Genomic DNA, 22811 nt, shown 5'->3' on the forward strand with positions numbered 1-22811 from the left:
TTTAAATAATTTAATTAACCACATATAACCAGTTGTAATTTAAAAATACCGGATACAACATCCAATAACCATTATATTTTATGTAACAATTTTTTTATTGTCATTGTCTTATTCTATTTTCAATAGAAACTACAAGAGATCACACATGGTCAAATTGAGTTATTACAAAAGATTACACATGACCAAATTGAGTTGTGCTACTATATAACTTTAGTATTACTTAATTTAAGTGGTTAAATCCAGACCTAGCTAGTTACCAAAAAATCGGAATTTACGCGGAGATAAATGAGGGACTAGTTTTGGTACAAAAATTTATTTTAAACTTTGAACCAAGTATAAATATATTTTTTTCTCACCAAAACTAGAAAGTAAAATATCTATTACAAAAATTCGTCCGTAAGAAGAGAAAGAAAAATGGATAAACCGATATATCAATAGCTTAATAAAAAAAATACTAAAATTTAAACAATTCAATATCTTTATATATAAAGAAGAGTTTGAATCTCTCCTGAACTGTCCACATAGGCGGACACGTCACTAATTCGTGCAACATGAGTCTGACACGTGTCCCGTATATCAAAGTGCTGCGTTTCATTTAACTGAGAGTGTAATGGATTTGGGCCTGGATTTTTGTACGGGTATGTGACCAACACTGAATAAATCAACATGTAGTTAAACGCAACGTTTTTGATTTAGGTCTGATCACGTTCTTCATCTCCGCCGTACGAGAGAGCGTTGTTTCATCTTCTTCCTAAAAATCTGCATTCAATGCGTTTTCCCTTTTCACAAAGCGTTCGATCTCAAGCTATAAAAAGGTGAGGCGTCATCCTTGACCATCATTCCTCACAATTCTAAATAGCCTCTGAAAATTCTTCATTAAAATCTTTATTTTACAAGACAATTCATGTCCGTTCGATTTCTACTTCGGCCACCTTCTCTGAGAAACCATACAAGTTTGATGAGGAATAGGAAAGGCAGAGGAAATTGCAAGAACAATTCAGCGTGATGAAGCTTTGCGCATCTACAGATTTGCAGAAACAACAACGAGAAAAGGTACCAAAAGAGCAAATGGAACCGAAATTAAACTCAAAAAATTCTTACATGTATGTTTAGTAAATGGCTTCATATCCGGTGTCTTTTGTTTGATTTTTGTATCAGATAGTCAAGATCGTAACTTTTGAGCTCACCTTACTTCGACTCTGCAATTTCATTGATGTGGCTGGAGTGAACCTAGCTCGCTGTTCTGGGTTGTTACGTCGTTACATATATAAAGATGATCTTTAATCTATTTCACTAAAATCAATGTGGGTTTGAGAGCTACAAGATTCTTAGTGTTCTGCCATGATCAACTCTTCTATCTAGCTTTTTCTGATTCTAATTGAAGTTTGACACTCTTTTGGCTTTAAAATTCTGATTTCTGTGTCAAAAAGTTTCTTAGTAATAGAAAACGTCAACACTTTTCTTATCATGAAAAAACAGAAACTGTATTAATTATATTGTTATTTCTTGCTTTTATGATAATCTTAGTTGCTTTTGAGCTCATGGTGGTTATACAATTACAGGTATTTAATCCTACATAAATGAAATCTCATGAATTTGTAAGGCGTGTTTGAAGACCTTTGCAGGGAAAGGAGATGAATGGGCAGGATAATGCAGATAAAGGATGTTGATCATGGTGAGTAATATATATATATATATATATATATATATATATATATACATCTTAAACCTTTAGCTATAGGAAATGGATTTGTTAAGTCAGTGTCAATGATGATGATGATGATTATGATGATGATAGTTGGCAGGTGGTGATTGTACTCAAAGAATGGCATGATGCGTTTGATATACCCAACTTGGCCCTGTAATCTCTAAAAATCCTTCTATCCCGATTCTAACAAGAAAACATTAGGATTTTCCCAGAGTCAAGCCAAGTTTTGATGTGTCTACACTTGATCGATATGTAGAAACTTCCATTTCTCTGATTAAAATAGTTATTAATATCTTCATTTGTTGAAAATACAGTAAGATTATGTCCTTTGTAGCTTCGTTCTTTTCTGCAATATATGTAACACAGTGGAAAGAATTAAAAGATGCTCCTTTCAGCTCAAAAGCAGTAATTTGTGCATCAGCAAAGGTTCTTCAAATGTATCTCGCGTGTGTAAATCAGGACTGTAAGACATTCTACCTCAGGTGATGATGACGATAGGTGGAAACTGTTGATGGTACAGATTGGTGGCATGACGCTTTTGATTTTTGATTTTTTTTTTTTTGAAACGTCATGACGTTTTTGATATAAACCACTTTGATCTGTAAAAAGCAAAAAAAGTTTTTTGATGTGTAATCTTAAAAATTCTTCAATCTAAATTATAACAAAAAAATTATCTTTCCATTTGTTTTATTTTATACTAGGAATATTTGATCATAAATATTATCAAACATAAAAAAATATATTTAAATCTCAACAAACAATTATAATTTTATGTCTATTATCTGATTAAGATACTTACTTTATTACATTGAATCAACTATTTTTTTTTACATTATCTATATAAAATTTACGAAAATAAGTATAACAAAAAGTGAAAGTAAATTCCTTAAAAAATAAATGTATAAGAGTAAAAAAAACTATGATTTGTGTTAAAAAAATATTTCACTTACTATCATAATTAAAACGGACTAAATATTGAAAACACAAGAAATTTATATAATTTTAAGAAGTAACACAATACATAGAGTTTGTGTTGATAAAACTTTTCGAGAGTCATGTCGATAAAACTTATTAAAAAGAAGAAAATATAAAAGAATAAAAAGATCAATAAGGCAGTGCCAAACCAACAAATGTACAGGAGTTTCAACTTAAATCCTTTCACGATATTTTTTTTTTTAACATTGTTCAATAAATACTACAATTTAATTTTAAAATATTTAGCGAGGCACATTAAGGCACACTACATCTGAAGGATACAAAACTATTTTCATAATAGCAACACTGATGAAGTTTTACAATATCTACACATAAGTAAAGTATATCCCGCCCGTCCTAGTCTTTAAATAAATAAATAATAAGGAAAGAAAAAAAAAAGAAGAAGAAGATGTCTTGTTGGATAAGCCAAGATTCCAATTTATAAGAGGGCATTATTTGCTAAATGCTCTCCTCGTCCCTGTGATCCGATCCATCGTCGTCTCCAATACTAGATCTCTCTCTCTCTCTCTCGCTCGCGTCGATAATTTGTGATAAAAATGGCAGCCGTAGGAATCGAGACGAGGCGTCCTGAGGGTGCGATGGAGGAAACCTGCAACGTGAAGGGAGCGGTGGCGAAACAAGGAGAGGGGCTTAAGCAGTACTATCTCCAGCACATCGACGAGCTCCAGCGACTTCTCCGCCACAAAACTAACAACCTCAATCGCCTCGAAGCTCAGAGGAACGATCTCAACTCTCGAGGTCCTTTTCTTCCTCCTTTTGCCCTACTTTCCATGGAATTGGATCGATCGTCTTCTTTAGTTGTAGTAATCTAGGATTCCATGATTAGAGCTTTCGATTATTGGGATTGAGGGTGACGATGGAATCTTCTATGTTGGATCTTGTTCAGATTGCTTGATTCGGTTTGTGACTTAGGCCTCTGTTGAGTTGTTGTGAGGTGTGAGGATTAGAGAAAGATATAAACTGGAGAGAGAGGTATCTGCCCTATGAGCCTAGTTATAGATTGATTCATCGCTGGTTTTAGCCCAAACTGTTATCTTGAATACAATAAGAGCTGTTCGTAGTGCTTGCTACTTTGGTTGTGCAACTATGAACCCTAGTTTTCTCTTTACTCTCATACTCGTCATCCCAATAACCAATGATTTGAATTAAAAAAACATTTTAATGATTTGAATAAAAAACATTAAACAGTACGAATGCTGAGAGAAGAGTTGCAGCTGCTTCAGGAACCTGGGTCCTATGTGGGTGAAGTGGTCAAAGTGATGGGAAAAAACAAGGTCTTGGTTAAGGTATGAATCCTTATATCATGTTTTTAGTCTTGTTGTAATCTTAGCTATCAGTGAAGATGCTAAAACTCCCGTTTTCCAGGTTCATCCAGAGGGGAAGTATGTTGTTGATATTGACAAAAGTATAGACATAACTAAACTTACCCCATCTACAAGAGTTGCTCTCCGTAATGATAGCTATGTTCTCCACCTTGTCCTGCCAAGTAAAGTTGATCCCCTGGTTAACCTTATGAAAGTTGAGAAGGTTCCTGACTCCACTTATGACATGATTGGTGGTCTTGACCAGCAAATTAAGGAAATTAAGGAGGTATGCTTTGTTAGTCGCAGATAGTCGTTGGTTTATTTTGCTATTCCCTCTCTGTGTTTCGTTTCATATGCTTTAAATATTTTTTATAATATCTTAAATTGTTCGTCAGGTCATTGAGCTTCCAATCAAGCATCCTGAATTGTTTGAGTCTCTTGGAATCGCTCAGCCAAAGGTACACATCATTTGAAAAATTATTTTGTCTATTGTAACTATGTTCAAGTGAGTTAGAGATTATTTCATCTTCATTTCTTGCTAGGGTGTGTTGTTATATGGTCCACCCGGAACTGGGAAGACACTTTTGGCTCGGGCTGTGGCACATCACACTGACTGTACCTTCATCAGAGTTTCTGGTTCGGAGCTGGTCCAGAAATACATTGGAGAAGGTTCTAGAATGGTCAGAGAACTTTTTGTGATGGCAAGGTGTGTATATGCTAGACCCTATTTTGACATTTCAAGCATGGTAGATAATGCTTGTGAATCCTTTTGCCTGTTGTCTTGCTTAATAACTATTCCTGATGGTTTATGGTATTTAGGGAGCATGCACCATCAATCATCTTTATGGATGAGATCGATAGTATTGGGTCTGCTCGTATGGAATCTGGAAGTGGAAACGGTGACAGTGAAGTTCAGCGTACTATGCTTGAGCTTCTCAATCAACTTGACGGGTTCGAAGCGTCAAACAAAATCAAGGTGCTTGTTAAAGTTGTTATGGAAAAGAATTATGAATCCGAAAAGGACAAGTATGTGGAATCGTAGTCTGAGGTCGTAGACAAACTCATTAATCATCTCAAATTAACTGTTGCAGGTTTTGATGGCGACAAATCGTATTGATATTCTGGATCAAGCTCTTCTCAGGCCAGGAAGGATTGATAGGAAAATCGAATTCCCCAATCCTAATGAAGATGTAATGATTGTGCCTATTTTGCGTAGTATAGAGTTTGAGTAGATAGGTTGTGAAGTACATGTTTGGCTAATGTAGTGTTTCTAAAATGTGTTTGCAGTCACGTTGTGATATCTTGAAGATCCACTCGAGGAAAATGAACCTGATGCGTGGAATTGATCTGAAAAAGATTGCAGAGAAGATGAATGGTGCTTCAGGTGCCGAACTGAAGGTAAACTGTTTTTTTTTTTTCCTCACTTCTCTCTCTCTTTCTACAGTTTGTCTCTCTTTCTCTTATGCTTTTGGTTGCTATGGTCAGGCTGTGTGCACGGAGGCGGGAATGTTTGCTCTGAGGGAGAGGAGAGTACACGTGACACAGGAAGACTTTGAGATGGCAGTGGCGAAGGTTATGAAGAAAGACACAGAGAAGAACATGTCTCTGCGTAAGCTCTGGAAGTAGGAATCTCTCTATTCTGTTTTCTGTTATTTCCAAGAATCTTTTCTGTTTCTTCTTTAAGCGTTTGAAAACAATTTTTTTTACTGCCTAAACGCTAGTGTGTACTTGAATGTTACGCATACCAGTTCCGAGTTCATCGTCTTTCAAACTAAGAGAGATTATTGAAGAAAGACACCCCCTCCATTGGGCACACTAAGATAACATGTACAGATTTGATAATAAGAAACCCACTATAGAAGCAAAGGTATAAATCTAACAGGACTAAGATAACATGTACAGATTTGATAATAAGAAACCCACTATAGAAGCAAAGGTATAAATCTAACAGGAACAGGGTATATGCAAAAGTCAGAAAACAAATGGCCATTGCTTGAAATGTGAGCTCCACCACCATGCCACCGTGATCATCTCAGTCAAAGTTTTTTTATTATATATAACGGGTCACACATGCAGTTAGGGCATCGGAGTGGGAAATGGAATAATGAACAAAAAATAAAAGGATTACTCCATTTATAGAGTAATGCTTTTATTTTTTGTTCATCACTCCATTTTTCACTCTATTTTTTCCATTTTGGAGTAAAATATAGAGTGGGGTTGGAGATGCTGTTGAATTTCAACATGATGTATGACACGGTGGTGGCATAAATATGAATCAAGATGTGGTTACAAACACTGGTCACATTTCAATTATTTTATTTTTGTCAATCGCAACGTATATTGAGAGGAAGTTCAAATTTCAAATTTGATAAGTGGAATAAATAAATAACATTTTTGGAAAAAATGAAAATTAAAAATTTATGAGTCATGTGTCGGAAAAGACCGCGTGGAACTAAAGCTAAAAAGACAGATCCAACGGTGGAGAAAGCTGCGTTACGATTGCAGAACCATAAAAAAAGAAGTAAATCTAACGGTCGTAAGAATAGCGTCAGACCTAAGCGAAAAACCCTTGCCTTATTTCCTCTTTTATAAAAACCCCCATCTCGCCTCTTCTCTCCTAAAACATCATTCTCCACGCACACACAAACACACAAACCCATCGCCTGAGATTCTCTCGATTCCGACAACATGGTAAACATTCTCTTCGATCTCATCCTGCCTCCATAGTCTCTGTCTTTGTTTCTTTGTTCTAAATTGAGTTTGGATATGTTATTGTTCAGGCTCTACCTAACCAGCAAACCGTCGATTACCCTAGCTTCAAGCTCGTCATTGTTGGTGACGGAGGCACAGGTACCAACCCATTCCTCTATAGAACTTACTCACTGTTGTTCTTCAGTGGAATCACATGTCTTTGTGTTTGCTGCAGGAAAAACAACTTTTGTCAAGAGACATCTTACTGGAGAGTTCGAGAAGAAGTATGAACGTAAGTAGATAACAACATAATATAGACTGAATGCTCTTGAATCGAATTTTTGAATCTTCTGATTGATTTTGGGGAGATGATGTGTGTTTGTTGCAGCTACTATTGGTGTGGAGGTTCATCCTCTAGATTTCTTCACAAACTGTGGCAAGATCCGTTTCTACTGCTGGGACACTGCTGGTCAAGAAAAGTTCGGTGGCCTTAGAGATGGTTACTAGTAAGTGTCACAGTTTAGATTTGGTTAGGATGATGTTATCATGGTTGATTTGGTTTTATAAATTTTTTTTTTTTCTCTATTGCAGCATCCATGGTCAATGTGCGGTTATCATGTTCGACGTGACAGCGCGGCTCACATACAAGAACGTCCCCACGTGGCACCGTGACCTCTGCCGTGTGTGTGAGAACATCCCCATCGTTCTCTGCGGGAACAAGGTCGATGTGAAGAACAGGCAAGTGAAGGCTAAGCAGGTGACGTTCCACAGGAAGAAGAATCTTCAGTACTACGAGATCTCCGCGAAGAGCAACTACAACTTTGAGAAGCCCTTCTTGTACCTCGCTAGGAAGCTTGCGGGGGACCAGAACCTTCACTTTGTTGAGTCGCCGGCTCTTGCTCCCCCTGAGGTTCACATTGACGTTGCTGAGCAGCAGAGGAACGAGGCTGATCTCATTGCCGCAGCCGCTCAGCCTCTTCCAGATGATGATGATGATGCTTTTGAGTAAAAGAAGAGCTTCTTCCACTATGTCTGCCATGGGAAGCTGTTTGCGTTGTCTGATTCTCTATTTGTGTTTTTTTTTTGGTTTTTTAACATGTTGGGGGAAATATTGTTTAAGATTGTTTCGTTTTGGAATAGAGCAGCGACTTGTCTTTGAACCCAAAATGAGATATGAGAATCAAGTAACACCACAATAAAAAAAAAGAAATATGTTCAAAAGGGACATTTGTACAAACTACTCTTTTAACATTTATTCTATGTAACACAATGTTGTAGTTGTGAATGATGATTCTATCTGTAAGTAGTGCTGTTGTCATCAGAGATGAGGTTTTTTATCTGCATCAGATGTTCCTCATTTGATATGTTCAATCTCAAGCGGAGATTTGTGATCCAGGTTTCTTGTTCCCATGTTATGTTAGGTCCTGATGCATGCAGTCTCTCAATGCTGGATCGGTATTCATCCAGCTCTAACCTATGAACATCACCAGCTTCTGAGTCTTTCGCTGGTGAACTCAACTTCTTGTTCTTGATGCCTCTGTGGCCGCCACAAGAGGATGACTCTGTGTCACTAGAGTTACTGGTTTCTATGGGACCGAAAGAGACGGTGCTTAAACCGTCCATGTTACAACTGCCAACAGAAGATGCAACACTCTCTCTATCGTCTTCTTCTTCTTCTGTTCTTTTAAGAAACTTTAGCGGATTGTGCGGTTCAACCAAAGAGTAGGTCCGTTTCTTTGGACCTTTCATCGAAAGTACATGAGACTCATTGAGCTTGTCTTTGCTCTCAGATGAAACATACTCGCCTTTTAGATTCGCCTTTAGACAAATGGTATAAACAAAATGTCAACTTAATAAAAAGGGTTTGAAAGATGTATATATACATTGACAGAGAACATAAACAAGTACCTGCCCGACCGTGATCCACTCGTTGTCTTGCCAAGACTGTCTAACCCGAATGTCACACTTGTTTGCCTTCACCTTCAGAGACGAACCAAGCAATCTAACCAAGACACAACCTTCCTCCAGAACCTTGGAGACGATTGCCATCTTCCACGAACAACTTTCAAAAACCTCAAGAACGTCACCAGGAGCCCAAGAATGTAGAACTTGTACAGGAGGAGGCTCAGGTCTCATGCTCTTCCTTTGTACCCTCTCTGTAGAACAGTGATCAGTATCATTCATGACAGTGTAATAATGCCCATTTCCTGAGAGTATCTCAGCAGATCGCCACGCACCAGATGGAACAGATGATTTGGTCAACACTTCCACTTTAGTTCCTTTCTTGAATCTCATCCTTCCTGCTTTCAAATTCCAACTGCTTATAAGATAATATCAGATAATACCACAAAACAAGATCAAAGCAAAACATCCAATGAAGCAAGGCAGTAAATCACAAAAAGTATTTTTATGATGATCCATTGCAAATAATACAATCAAATATAAGTTGGAGCAGTAGATCCATCAGAATCTGACACATCCACAAACTTCAACCTCAATTCTCTTGTCATGAACGTTTCAGATTCTTTTTGCTTCAAATCACTAGATTGAATAAAAGTCATAATTTGTTTAATGAAATTGAAAGTGTGATGACTCAATGTATAGAGTCTTTATTATACTGAGAAATTGATTAGGAGAAAACAATTTTTTCATCGTTAAGCAGACAATCAAGAGACTAAAAACTCAGAAATTAAATTAAAAATTATGTTTACCTTAATAAGAAAAGAAGTTTGGTCACTAAATGTTTAGCACGCAAAGAAAGCCATCATCCTTCTTCTGCTTCCACAAACAACAACAAAGCTTCATCTATTTTTTTATTTTCTGGGCAACCAAACAAGGATCAAAGGGGCAAAGGAAAAAAAAACTTATATGCAAAAATATAATTAGAAAAAGATATAAGTTTAGGCTTTTTTTTACACGCCAGCAAGTCAGAACAAAATCCATATAAGTTTGCTCAAAAAAAAAAAAATCCATATAAGTTTAGCCAGTTTTAATTTTAAAGGAAAAGAATGGAAAATGAGGAAGGAAATAATAGTTCAAGTTGCAAACTTGTAACCCCTTTGGGCTTTGACGTTTTTGTATCCATTAAACCGCATGAGAAATGGCCCTTTGTTTGTTTTTATTTGACAAATGAGTGAAATAACCATAACAAATAAAGAAGGTGATTATGGTTTCTATTATTATAATCTTTATTTAGAGGATGACTAGGCCTCGTTTTGGAGTTTAGGGAAGCCATTTTGTACAGAAATGCATTCTGTAAGTCATCAACGATTTCATCATTACGTAGACGTTAGTTGTTCTCAGGACGAAAGCATTTTAGAAATAATGAAAAAAAAAATGCGACGAATATCCGTAATGTTATTTGTTTTATATATTCTTCTTGGTGAGCAGCACGAGCAATGTGCGGGTGTTCAGGTGTGTGCCAAAAGAGCTCTACTTATATTTACCTATTCTTTATCAAAGCAAAAAGTTTAATTACGAGAGAACAAAAAAAAGAAACGTTATGGGGATGGTCAGGTCAGGTCAGGTGGGTTTACATAATTCCCACTTCACTTTTGAATATAATACTTTTTGGCTTCTAACGTACCCAAAAAATGTTATCATAATATTCATCATGTCGTTGTCTTGCAGTATTTTTTATTTACACTTTCTTGATTCACAATAATGGCAGTATGGCACCAACTCTTAAATCTGTTCAGAAACTATTTGAATGAAATCATCTAAAATAAAATATTATATGCTCAGTTAACTCAAATCGGTTCAAACCGTATGAAAACATGGGATTGACGCTTAACAATTAACTTGCGAGTGGATCTGAGATTTGTACGTGAAATGTAGACGGCAAAAAAATGTTTGTTCATATAAATAAATAAATAAACATAATCTAAAACCTTGTCTACTCATACATTCACACAAGAAAAGAAAAAACACATTAACTTTTGATTTGTTTTGTTTTTGGCTTCTGCGGATAGAAAGGAAGTGTGTAAGTGGGTTATATTGCTGCTCCTTCCATGCATGAAACTTCACTCTTACATCCTTCACGTCTGATCCACTCCAACACCGAAGAACAGTCCTCTCTTCCAACGAAATGCCTTCACAAAACAGATTCACAACCCATAACAAAATGTTTTATATAATAGCCAACAAATAGAATAACTCATCGAGTCTTCTCTGTACCTATTTCTAGGGCGGTAGGCCTTTAATGCATTAGCTTCTCGAGAGTTTCTCATTTCTTTGTTCATCCTAATAGAATCTGGCACCACCAGCGTCTCTGCTTCCTTCTCATAAGCATCGTAAATGAACTCAAGTATTGTATCCTGCAAGGAGGACAAAAGGATTGTATCACCACCAAACCAATAGTGACATAAGGGAGAATAAATAGAGTCAGACACATGTATGTGTATACCAGTGGTTTAGAAGCATTAAGCCAATGGTACATAGGCTCACACCTGAACCATGTCATCTGCCTTTTTGCAAAGTTCCTACACATCAATCAATCAAACTGAATATGAATTCGTCGGCAGAAGCTTATATGTACACTAGATATTTCAAGTCTTATGTAGAGGAATCACCTGGAGACTTGCTGAAATTTGTTCAAAAACCAATAAAATTCTCCAGGGGAACTTACACCTCCTTGTTGACGACATTTTGACAGATATTCCATGGCCTGCAAAAACGAGAAACCATGTTTCCATTGTTCATCCAAAACGTTATAAACTGATATAAGCTAATGGTAACTGCTACATGTCTAAAACTAAAAACTGCTATATGACATGATCTCGTGCAATATCTAGAGCCCAAGTCCATATTCTTCACTTAAGTGTGGACATGCTTTATATTAGACAGCTCAAAACCTGATACAGAACCCTTGGCTAATTACAATCACTAATAGAGATAATAAATAGTTTTACCTGTCTGTAGCCAATGGCCCGAGTTGCAGAACTTGTGTTTGGAAGAAGACCAAGATCAAGAAGCCATCTAGCTTCTGACAAAACTCCATTGGGACCTGAAGTTGAGAGACAATAAGCATCAAAGAAGACATAAACTCAGAAGAGCATGCAATTGTTATCCTTGCAAGTTAATATACTAAAATCAAGTAGCTGCAGCTACTAACCTGAGAGCATGTCTTCGCATCTGAAATCAATAGATCTGTAAAGATCAATCCGTGGGCTTGACAAGAAAAAACAAAGGAAGTCATAGTCCAAATCCGTCTCTATGTTTTGGACAGAGATATCATTCTCACTGAAGTCATCATTGGCATCAGGAGAATTTAGATTTTCTCGAAAAGAATCATATGGAACACGAAATGAAGACGGAGGAGATCCAGTTGACTGCCAAAGTAAACAAACATTGAACAGATAATGTCTCATTTAACTAATAATAATTTTCTCAAAATGATGTTCAAACCTTGAGTATCTCGAGGCTTCGCTTAAGTCTATACCAATCATTACGAGCTATAGAAGAGGCCTTCTGATCACCAGCATTGACCACGAACTCAACAGCTGCATCCCAGTTATGATCGGTCTGAAAATCAAGTAGCATATCATGGACCTCAGAGATGATCTCTGGAGAAGGCTTAGGCACATCTGGCTTCCCATAGATAAACCTTTAACACATTACCGAGAGAGAGCATGATAATGATGAAACTAGACTCGCTTGCTTTTAACATTATACAAAAGGGGCACAAGACATACCATCGCAGGTACAGTCCAGTGCCACCTGTGACTATGGGAACACGCCCTCTACTAAGAATGTCTTTAGTAGCTTGCCTTCCGTCTTCGAAAAATTGCCCCACGGAGTAGTCTAGAGATAAATCATTAAACATATGAAGTTTCTCTAGATTTGCATACATGAGTATTAGAAAGTATTTGAGGACTGAAGAAGAAACCTTGAGAGGGATGCAGAATATCGATAAGATGATGGGGCACCTCCTGAATAAGTTTGCATAATCATACAACATCAGTTTTTTTTTTAAATGAATAAATCTTACCAAATATTTATATATTAGAAGGATACCTTTCTATCACTTGCTGATGGCTTGGCTGATCCAACATCAAGGCCTTTGTACACCTGTTGTCAATTAAACACAAAGCAACAACCTTTTTAGTATCACCAAAGCTGTGGAACTTTATCAAACTAAGAACAAGAAAGAAATAAACTTCAACTTCAGCATTTCAGACACAACCGGGTCCAAGAGTATCCTAAGACAATTGAACTGAAAGTACCAGTCTTGGCCTAGACAAGCGCTCAAATTAGTCACTCCTAGTGAGCTATAATCACTTAACCAGAGAGTACACAAGTAGAAATGGACCTGGACGGAGTCAGCACTGATGATTTCGCCGTTGAGACGCTTAGCTAGCTCCAAGGCGAGCCTGCTTTTTCCGGCGCCGGTGGGACCAGATATCACAATCACCTTCTCCTTCTCTGAGTTTCTCTTCTTATTCGAAGTGTTCCCGTTTAGAGAAACAGAGCAAGCGGTGGCTCCGCATAATCTCCGGCGCAGTATAAGGCAGGGCGGTTGCAGCCTCAAGCAACATGTACGGGTCAAGAATACGCTACTGCTAGACAACATTAGAGGTTTACTCGAAGGAAGCTTTAGACTTTGGAAGATTGAAGACGTTTGCTAAGGAAGGATGACCCGCGTAAAAGCTCATCTCGAAGACAGCGAGTGAGGAAGGATTAGAGAAGTACGGTTCGGTTAGGTTTACAGATTAAACCGAATCCAAATTATGAACTGATTTGAAAATGGTTTAGTTACATTGTCGGTTTATTAAAAATAGGTTTAGGCGTTTAAAAAATCGGCCTACACAGCCGCCTTAACAATAACTAGATATTGACCCGCCCTCGAGAGGGCGGGTATATTTTTCTGTTTTTAAATTTTTTACCTAATATAATTTATATGTTTATGTGTCTGTATAATCTTATTATTGTATGATATGAATTTAATAGAATGTATATTTTTTGTAAGTATATTAAATAAATCAAATTTCATAAGTATGTACTTGTGTTTTTCCTTGTATCATATATGTATTTTATGTATTGTTTTGTAATCATATTTGTGTTTTTATCTGTGATTATATTTGCGTTTTTTTTTTAAAATGATTAGTAAATTATTTTGATAATTGTATTGAATTTATTATATTGTTAAACTATACATTTGTGCCATAACCTTTTAACACATTAATATGGTACTTTATTTTCAAACAGTAATGTATTTTAAAAAAATAACAAAGTATTGTTACAATTTTGTTTAGCAATAAAACAGTAATTAAATAAATAGATTAAATAAAAAAAAATTTCATAAAATTGGAATTATTTAATTTCGTATATAAAAAATGTAGCCGTATACATGTGGTGGTTACTCTCAAAAATTAAAACTATGTAAACGATATAAAAAAAAAAGTAAACGGTATGTTCAAAGTTCAAACTTGTAAGGAGTGGTGGTTAGTTACTTAGTTTCGAAAAAAAAAAGATCATGTAGTAGTTACTTTAAAAAATTAAAAGGGCATTACAGTTATCATTAAAAAAATATGTATTGTTGAAATATCTGTTGGACCCTACTTTTATCAATGGGTCACACTGCTGTTTTAATAGAATAGATATTTATATAAATAGATTAATATTTAGAGTAGATGAATATTTATATAAACAGATGAATATAATTTTTAAATTTTGAAAATGTATTTGAATTTAATTTTCAAATACATTTTTTATTTATTTTTATTTATTTTTATTTAGAAATGGTGAAAAACAAAATTATTGAAAAATATATTTTTAATATTTTAATATATTCAGTTATTATATTTATAGTCGTAACTATAATGAGTAATTAACATATCATTTTAGAAAGATGTATCAATAATGTAACTGCATATATAAATAATTATATAGAGTACCATGTTATATTAATCAAATAAAAGGTTGAAATTCTCAGAAAAAGGTTCAGATTATTCAATAGCATACATAAATAATTTGGGTGGAATACTTACATAGCAAACGGAACCGAATAACATGTAACAGTTTTCAATCATAATTTTGGTATAATAGAATAATATTATAGTTAACAATCTACATCTGTTAAAAACCCAAAAGGAAAGAATAATTGTTGTATATATATATCTGTCCGTATTATGTATACGCAAAGCAGCCATACTGGAAAGAAGTGGTGAGAGCCGAGAATTGTGGACATGAAGTTACAAATATATATTGATTCATAAAAAGCATTTACGGTTATTTAATTTGATACAGTTATACATAAAGGATAATAAAAGGCTCTTTAAATAAAAAAATTTAATTGTTGGACATAACCATTATCAATAAGTCATGTTCCTAATTTAATAGTATTGATATTTTTGTGTAATATATTTTTATATTAAATATGTCAAGTTGCATAACTATACACTCGTGCCATATACATTTCATAAATTATTTTTAAACTTTATTCTTAAAAATTACAACATATTATATTTTCTTATTAGTTATCTAACATAATTAGTCAAGAATATTTGTATCCAAAAAAATCTGACTCAAAATCGACTCGAAAATCAAAATCTTATATTCTATTAAACATAGCCTATATACTGGAACGGTTCTTAAAGTGTTATATCTGAAAACCAATATCAAATCCAACATGCACCAAAGAACGAACATTTTTTTTTGAAAATTGTGTAAATTTTTTTTAAAAAATATATTCTATTAAATATATACAGATATATGTAAATGTGTCAATATGGTCTTAACTAACTTTAAGTAAAATCACATTTAATAAATACCTTTTAATCGAATAACCTATTTAAAACCCGTTAACCTAAATGAGTTTATATGAATATTTATTTCTAATAAAAGTCCACTTAAAACCCATTAAACCCTATTTTAATATCATGTACTTTGTTAATTGATAAACTTAATGTATGTGTAAAATATTTAAAATTTAAATAAATTAATGTCTTGTTTAATAAATCACAATTTTTTGGGCTGAGATGTAAGTTATGTTGTTGTACTGTGATAATGCTTTTTGGAAAAATTGGTGTTCAGTTGTATTGTTGCTATAAATATATGTTAAACATGATTACAGACCTTAAGTTGAAATGCTTTTATATTTTTTATAAAGCTTTTTTATTAAATGTTTTATATCGATGTAAACAGATTTAAATCATACATGGATGGAACTGAATAGAGTAAAATATAAAAATCCGTTTCAAATATTTTAATATAAATTATATTTAAAACTAATATAAATTGTATATACCATTATTATTAGGCTTGTGTAAAACTGTCAAAAAGTAAGAAGCAGTTTTAATATTTTTATTTTCGGAATAAACCAATATTTTTCAATAGAAACAAATCAAATTTATTTGATATAATTTGTAATTTTGTATTTTTCTTGTGTTTTAATCTATTCTTATTTTTTTACATGGGTAAAAGAAGATATACAGCTAATCACGATTTGTAATCATGATTTATATTGTGATTTATAAAACAAATCTGATCAATATATATATATATATATAGATATATATGATAACCGGTTAGAAATATAAACTGAAAAGGAAAGCTATGCGGCCTAGTGGAAATAAAGCATACACCCGTTGCATTATCCCGTGTTCGAATCGCTCCCTTTGTGTTTTTCATTTTTTTTCACTAATGGCATAAACGCAATTTTCCTTATCTTCTTCCCTAGTCGAATTAGGTTTCGCAGAACAGAGTTTTAGAGCAGCCATTGTTTTTCTTTTAATATCCATCGATTGTTATGCGTTTTTGTTGATTTTTATGCTTAAATCTTGCAGATTTGACATATAATACTGAATTTTTACTTCTAGAAACCAAAAAAGAAAAAAATTGATGATTCGTTTAAGACAAACATCCATGGTTAACAATAACAAATAGGTTACGTATACTAAAACGATGCCAAAAAAAGTGTATACTGAACCTAATTCGAACAAAGAGCAATCCGATTTAGTGGCCGATCTACTCTTCCTTTTGGTTTTTAGTGGAACTTGTTCTCTGTGTATATTCTCCAAGTTCTCATTTTTTTTTCAATAACCGTTTTGTTTGCCCCGGCCTTCCATATCGGATGATCATGAGAAATCATGTGTAGGATCAAAAACTAATAATCCAACTGGTTTATACAGGAAGAAAAATAACAGTTTTGTTATAGAAAAATAGAACGTGGTTATCGTTGATATAATAGATGCAGTTATATAGGAAAATCAGTTTTCTTAAAAATAAAAAGTTGGACCCTACTTTTATCAATGGGTCACACTGCTGTTTTAATAGAATAGATTTGTCGCGTAACCATCGCCTACCGATTTTCATACATGTTACCAAAATTGAAACAAATAACATTTTGTTTTGGATTTTCCGGTTAATTAATTACATAATTTTATCAAAACTAAAGCAATAACATTTTATCTTCGGTTAGTTAATATACATACAAGATACCAAAATTTGAAACAATAACATTGTGTTTTTGATTACTCAACGGAGCCACAATTGTAATTAACACTTCACAAACAAAGAATCCAAGTATTGGCTAATATTGTAATTAAAATCATATATTATCATTATCAAAATGATCACAAATTATGAAATGTCTATTATTCCTTTACGTACGTCACTAGAGATTAGTAGTAACACTTGAAAAAAACCAAAGAACAAAAGCACATAGAAAGAGAACAAGAGGGATTAGGTGAATAGCTCTCTCTCCATTAACAGACTTGTAACTATTATTGTGAAGCATCATATCCTTCTTGGCGACATCATAGACCACGAGATCATCGGGGCTTGAAGAATCCGGGGAGATGTTGATCAGAAACTCTTCGGATGGCCGAGAACTAATTTGTAACCTCTGCATCTTGTGGCTTGGTTTAGACTTGGAAACAAATAGTATACTAAGTTGCTAAGGATGTCTTCTTATATGGTTTTGTGACAACTTTGCATGTACGCAAGGCTCTCTATTCATCACAGTTTCAACTTTCAACTATATATATGTGAGTTCAAAAGTCAAAAGCTTGTCCTCGTAGACATTTAATGTTGCGTATTCAAACTCCTGGAGTTATGCCTTAAGTTATGATGAATATGATCAGTGACCTTTGCTTTCAAAATGTATAATATCTTGTAGGCATACAGGTAACAAGTTGTATTGAATAGAATCATACCTAGGGTATATAATACTTTGAAATGTAAAATATATTGTAGAGGATCTTAAACCAAAAATTTCCTACTTAGCTGAAATATACGAGTGCATATAGTGCAGTCTTAATTTACTTCATAGTAGACGCTTCCTCCCTACAATCCAACGACCTTGTGGTATCTCTAATAAACGTGGCTGTAATTTTTTTTTTTTTGGATCAACTAGGTTCATGACGTGCACAAAAAAAAGGATCAACCAGTTTCATGAAAAAGTTGATAACCCCGTTTAAAATCACATACTACAAGTTAATTACACGTATGTACTAATTCCTGGCTGCAATAATTAAATATCATAGATACATTACAAATCAAGAGATCGAGCGTTGACAAGTAAACACTAGGGATAAAGCTCTTTCAAAACTTCAAGATTTGTGTTTGTTTGAAGGCTAACTTGAAGGTGCACATGTCTTTCCCTCAAGTCAAAGTTCGCGTTCATATGACGTTAGACTTCTTTAAATAGGATTTTCAATCGTTATTTATATTCGTGCTTAAAAAAATATAATTCTGGAATTTATGTTTTTAGAACAATACTGGAGCATATGCTATAACATTAATACCAAACAAACGTATCAAGGTTGTCGTTAAAAAGGTATCAGGATCGATTTCTCACCAAATTATATTGTAGTGGTTTAGTGGTTTCGACTAAACGATAAGTTGGCATGTTTGTCCATGCCAAGAATTGATTCTCATCCAGGTCTCAGTTGCTACTTTCACATGTTCTTAGACGGCGTGGATTTTTAACTTTCACGTAGTTTATCTGTCGCCAATAGACAGGTCCCGAAGAATTAGTCGGGTCTACGGATCCGAATACTTTCTGTTATTCAAAAAAAAAATACGTATCAAGATTTATCAATATCAAATTTTTGTCCACAGGCACAGCTTTTATTGCTGGCATATCCAATCATTTAAAAAAATCATATGTCTGACTTACGAGGATTCAAAAATTCTTACAAATCACTTTACCTACCAATGACCTCACCTTATTTAGACCATCTCCAACCCAACTCTATTTTTATTTCTATATTTTCCTCTAAAATAGAGAAACTCTATTATAGAGGTAGATTTGCTCCAATGTATGCCTTTATAATAGAGTTCCTCTATTTATAGGGGAAAATATAGAGATTTGTTATTTTTATTTTTAAATATAGAGGTAAAAAGTAGGATTTTTCTATATTTTCCTCTAAAATAGAGAAACTCTATTATAGAGGCATACATTGGAGCAAATCCATCTCTATAATAGAGATCTATATTTTATACTTTGGAGATGCTCTTACGAATACGATGGTACTTGAAAAAGCAATTTTTTTTTGGTAAAAAAAAAACAATTTATTTTAAAACAATATATTGAGCCCCGGTATTGATCTGGCATATTCCCTTTCTTGTGATTAAAGCATTTTACCAAGTTTTTAAAATACTATGAGAACTTTTTTTCTGTAAAATGAAAGTATTGAATTGAAGCATAGGTCGGCCAACCAATGGGGAGTGATATCGTATGCCTGATTTCCGTTGACCAGATGTGATGAACGAGAGAGCTAGAAGTCAGAGAAAGCAGAAAAGGTTTTTTAACTTTTAAATAAACGACAACAAAGCGTTGACTTAGAAAAAGACAACAAGAATCCCGGATAAATAAAATACAAAACGACGTTTTCTAATGCAATAATACATACACATTCTTATAACTCGAATTTGTTTAATTCCATAAAAAGTTTCTAACGGGTAAGTAAACTCGATCGAAGATGACATAATTCTTCATGGCTTTTTAAGCAAAAAAAAATAAAAATCGTCATGGCTACGGACACGGTTCAGCCCATATATCGTTATATAAAACGTGTAAACGAGAAAGAGAAACGTGAGGGCGAGTCAGTCACCGACTCACCGATCAAGGCATGTTTCCGACCGGCGAAGTTAGTCGTCTCCGAAGCCAACTTAATGTTTATATTATTCCATTTCAGCTGTCAAAGTCAACAAATGGCCACGTCCTGCTAATGAATACTTAAGGTAGACAGACATTTGAAGCAATTATCAAACCGTTTTTAACCTTTTTAAACAACATTCGCAAATCAAAACCCAATATGGCAATTTTCCCCCTAACGATTTGAATTATTTTCAGAACGCACTTGACCGATTAAACTTGAACAATACAACCTGGGACAACTTGCAGATATGGCCTCTTTCAGATCATTTATGAAAACCTTTGTCTATATTTGTACATTGTATAGTCCATGTCTATGTATAAATAATATGTTATATTATATCGTAATAAATAATCTGTAAACAAAAAAATGACCAAATTCAATTTTCAAATTTTTATTGTTTCACTATATTATTTTTTTGTTTTTGTAATAATCTTGTAAACTTGTTTTCAACGTTGTATTATTGTCAGTTCTCTGTTCCCAACATTTATCAATGATCATTTTGCTAAAAAAACAAACAAAACAGACACAAATTCAACAACTATGTTCGCTTTGTAATATATCTAAATTTATTACCATTCAAAATATAACAAAAATAAACGATAAAATATAACTTGTCTTTATATATTTAATTTGAAATATTTCCTTCCTCTCGTTTGTTCAGCTCACAAGTCACAATGTTCATCTGAAAACAAAAAAACATGAAGTCAAAGAAGCTCCAAAGCCTGTAATGGAAGACAAGAAAGCGAACATAATCGCTACTCTAACCATCTTATCCCTCCTCCTCGTCATAATCGCCGCCCGTGTTTATCTAAAACTCTCCAAACCCTTTTACCTCCTCGCCGGCGTCGACATCTCCTTAATCCTCGCCGTGTTCTGCTTCCTCGTAATCCGAAGCCGTTACAACAGAGAGAGAAAGAACCTCGAGTCAAGATACATCTCAGAAGGCAGAGAGCTCAGAATCGAGTACAGCTTCCTCCGAAAAGTCGCCGGAGTCCCGACCAAGTTCAAGCTCGAGGATCTCGAAGAAGCCACCGACGGGTTCAGAGTCCAGATCGGGAAAGGAGGATCAGGCTCTGTGTTCAAAGGAGTTTTAAAAGACGGAAGCCAAGTAGCTGTGAAGAGAATCGAAGGAGAAGAGAAAGGAGAAAGAGAGTTTAGGTCAGAGGTAGCTGCTATAGCTTCCGTGCAGCACAAGAATCTAGTTCGTCTTTACGGTTATTCATCGGTAAATCGTTATAGATTCTTAGTCTACGAATACATACCAAACTCATCTCTCGATGTATGGATCTTCCCGGGAAAGAGAAGACTAGGAGGTTGCTTGACGTGGGACCAAAGGTACCAAGTTGCAATCGATGTAGCGAAAGCCCTATCTTATCTTCACAATGATTGTCGGTCCAAGATCTTGCATCTCGACGTTAAGCCGGAGAACATTCTCCTCGACGAGGATTATAGAGCCGTGGTAACGGACTTTGGACTCTCTAAGCTTGTTGCTAGAGACGAGAGCCGAGTAGTAACGGAGATACGCGGCACGTGCGGGTATCTAGCGCCCGAGTGGCTTCTAGAGCACGGTATCTCCGAGAAGTCTGACGTTTACAGCTACGGGATCGTGCTCCTAGAGATGATAGGAGGAAGGAGGAGTATAACGAGGGTAGAGAACAAGAGGACCAAGAAGAAGAAGCTGGAGTATTTTCCAAGGATTGTGAACCAGAAGATGAGAGAGAGGAGAGTGATGGAGATTGTGGATCAGCGGTTGATAGAAGCTAAGGAGGTTGGTGATGAAGGGCAAGTGATGAAGTTGGTGTGTGTGGCGCTTTGGTGTATACAGGAGAAGGCTAAGAATAGGCCTGATATGGCTACGGTGATTGAGATGCTTGAAGGGAGAGTTACGGTGAATGAGCCGCCGGATTCTAAACTTGTTGTGGTCGATCTTTTGGCGGCAGCTGGTGGTGGTGATGATGATGTTGATGATGTGACTACAGGTGTAAGAAGGGTTGTGGAGATGCCAAAATTGCATATTCAGAGGGGGAGGCATTTTCGTTTTCCGTCTGTTTGTTCTAGTATCATATCTCCAGTTTCTCCACGTTAGAGCTTTGGTTTGTTTCTTCGTTTGATATGTTAATAAGCACAACAAAACATAACCGGAACCTACTCTTTGTTTATATTTGGTTTTGTTCAAGTCTAAAACTTAGATTGCTTAGTGTTTTACACTCCAGCCTTTGATATGTAGTAAGCACAACCCTTACATAACCAAGATTAGCAAATGAGCTGAGTCAATAAGCTATCATTGTCCAAGCACACATCAGCACAACTCCATGTGAGATTTATCTAATCTAGAAATTTGTAGTATTGTTTCAAACCAATTAGGAAAACAATAGTACGTACTTGACACTTCTAATAATAACATCAATATTATGTAAAGCTTATTGGCAGTGCAAGGGTAGCTGATATTTACTTCTTTTTTTTTTGAATGGATGTTAAATTTATTCATTCAAAAAAACTTTTTTTTTTTACAATGAAAGCCTCTATAGTTTGAAGAAACTTGATTCATCTTTGCAACGGTAAGAAAATTTGATGTCTCTCTGTGAACTAGAAGTCGTCGCCTACTTTATTTTGTAGTAGTTTCTTTGTTTGTACATGTCACATAAAGTTAAGAGAAGCAGCTCTTGTGGACTTTACCTCTACTATACTCTGTAACATATCAGTTTGGTCTTTTTGTTGTCTAATATCATTCTATAAGAATTGAGCTAATGGGGCTTTTAAATTAACCATACTTAACAAACGTGACGTGACATTCAAGCAGCCTGGCAGACGTTATTAGTATTGGAATGGAACATTTAACATTAGACAAGAGTCCAAACACGCGTAAGTGCAACTCAAAATCCAAAGCAAAATCGATGTGTAAATAAGCACAATTTATAACCAGGATTGAACAAAACAGGCTATTTCAACATGCATTGTTTTGTGGAATTTTTGTTTTGTCTGAATAGTAAGTAACAGAATTATTAT

At 34.8% G+C, this 22811-nt stretch overlaps 6 protein-coding genes across 7 annotated transcripts; 3 read left to right on the top strand and 3 right to left on the bottom strand.

The window, feature by feature from the left end:
• The first annotated feature begins 3058 nt into the window (after window positions 1–3058).
• On the top strand, window positions 3059–5765 carry LOC106386726 (26S proteasome regulatory subunit 8 homolog A). The gene is made up of 9 exons (XM_013826538.3): window positions 3059–3442; window positions 3893–3990; window positions 4070–4294; window positions 4404–4466; window positions 4551–4714; window positions 4828–4984; window positions 5100–5198; window positions 5296–5406; window positions 5494–5765. The coding sequence occupies exons 1-9, from the start codon at window positions 3241–3243 to the stop codon at window positions 5632–5634; spliced, it is 1260 nt and encodes a 419-aa protein (XP_013681992.2). The 5' UTR covers window positions 3059–3240; the 3' UTR covers window positions 5635–5765.
• Window positions 5766–6526: 761 nt separating this feature from the next.
• LOC106434523 (GTP-binding nuclear protein Ran-2) lies at window positions 6527–7920 on the top strand. Its single transcript, XM_013875398.3, has 5 exons — window positions 6527–6699; window positions 6789–6858; window positions 6935–6991; window positions 7088–7205; window positions 7291–7920. Exons 1-5 carry the CDS (start codon window positions 6697–6699, stop codon window positions 7706–7708), a joined length of 666 nt encoding a protein of 221 aa, XP_013730852.1. The 5' UTR covers window positions 6527–6696; the 3' UTR covers window positions 7709–7920.
• LOC106434513 lies at window positions 7849–9610 on the bottom strand. 2 transcript variants are annotated; one of them, XM_013875390.3, is made up of 3 exons: window positions 9411–9610; window positions 8608–8999; window positions 7849–8517 (listed from the first exon to the last, which is right to left on the bottom strand). In XM_013875390.3, exons 2-3 carry the CDS (start codon window positions 8992–8994, stop codon window positions 7993–7995), a joined length of 912 nt encoding a protein of 303 aa, XP_013730844.1. In that variant the 5' UTR covers window positions 8995–8999; window positions 9411–9610; the 3' UTR covers window positions 7849–7992. The 2 variants fall into 2 exon arrangements, with proteins under 2 accessions (XP_013730844.1, XP_048627536.1); XM_048771579.1 differs by having other exon boundaries at window positions 8608–9016; window positions 9411–9601.
• A 923-nt stretch (window positions 9611–10533) lies between these two features.
• LOC106434529 (tRNA dimethylallyltransferase 9-like) lies at window positions 10534–13381 on the bottom strand. Its single transcript, XM_013875407.3, has 11 exons — window positions 13010–13381; window positions 12715–12768; window positions 12587–12629; window positions 12393–12501; window positions 12106–12304; window positions 11813–12029; window positions 11610–11704; window positions 11271–11365; window positions 11105–11180; window positions 10876–11015; window positions 10534–10790 (listed from the first exon to the last, which is right to left on the bottom strand). Exons 1-11 carry the CDS (start codon window positions 13268–13270, stop codon window positions 10691–10693), a joined length of 1389 nt encoding a protein of 462 aa, XP_013730861.2. The 5' UTR covers window positions 13271–13381; the 3' UTR covers window positions 10534–10690.
• Window positions 13382–17239: 3858 nt separating this feature from the next.
• Window positions 17240–17971, bottom strand: BNAA03G07870D. The gene has a single exon (XM_013884785.3). The coding sequence runs from the start codon at window positions 17549–17551 to the stop codon at window positions 17315–17317; it is 237 nt and encodes a 78-aa protein (XP_013740239.2). The 5' UTR covers window positions 17552–17971; the 3' UTR covers window positions 17240–17314.
• Window positions 17972–20066: 2095 nt separating this feature from the next.
• On the top strand, window positions 20067–22010 carry LOC106443206 (probable receptor-like protein kinase At5g20050). The gene has a single exon (XM_013884786.3). It carries the CDS (start codon window positions 20533–20535, stop codon window positions 21889–21891), a length of 1359 nt encoding a protein of 452 aa, XP_013740240.2. The 5' UTR covers window positions 20067–20532; the 3' UTR covers window positions 21892–22010.
• The last annotated feature ends 801 nt before the right edge of the window (window positions 22011–22811 follow it).

Source organism: Brassica napus, chromosome A3 (genome assembly GCF_020379485.1).
Source record: "Brassica napus cultivar Da-Ae chromosome A3, Da-Ae, whole genome shotgun sequence".
NCBI classification, from domain to species: domain Eukaryota; kingdom Viridiplantae; phylum Streptophyta; class Magnoliopsida; order Brassicales; family Brassicaceae; genus Brassica; species Brassica napus.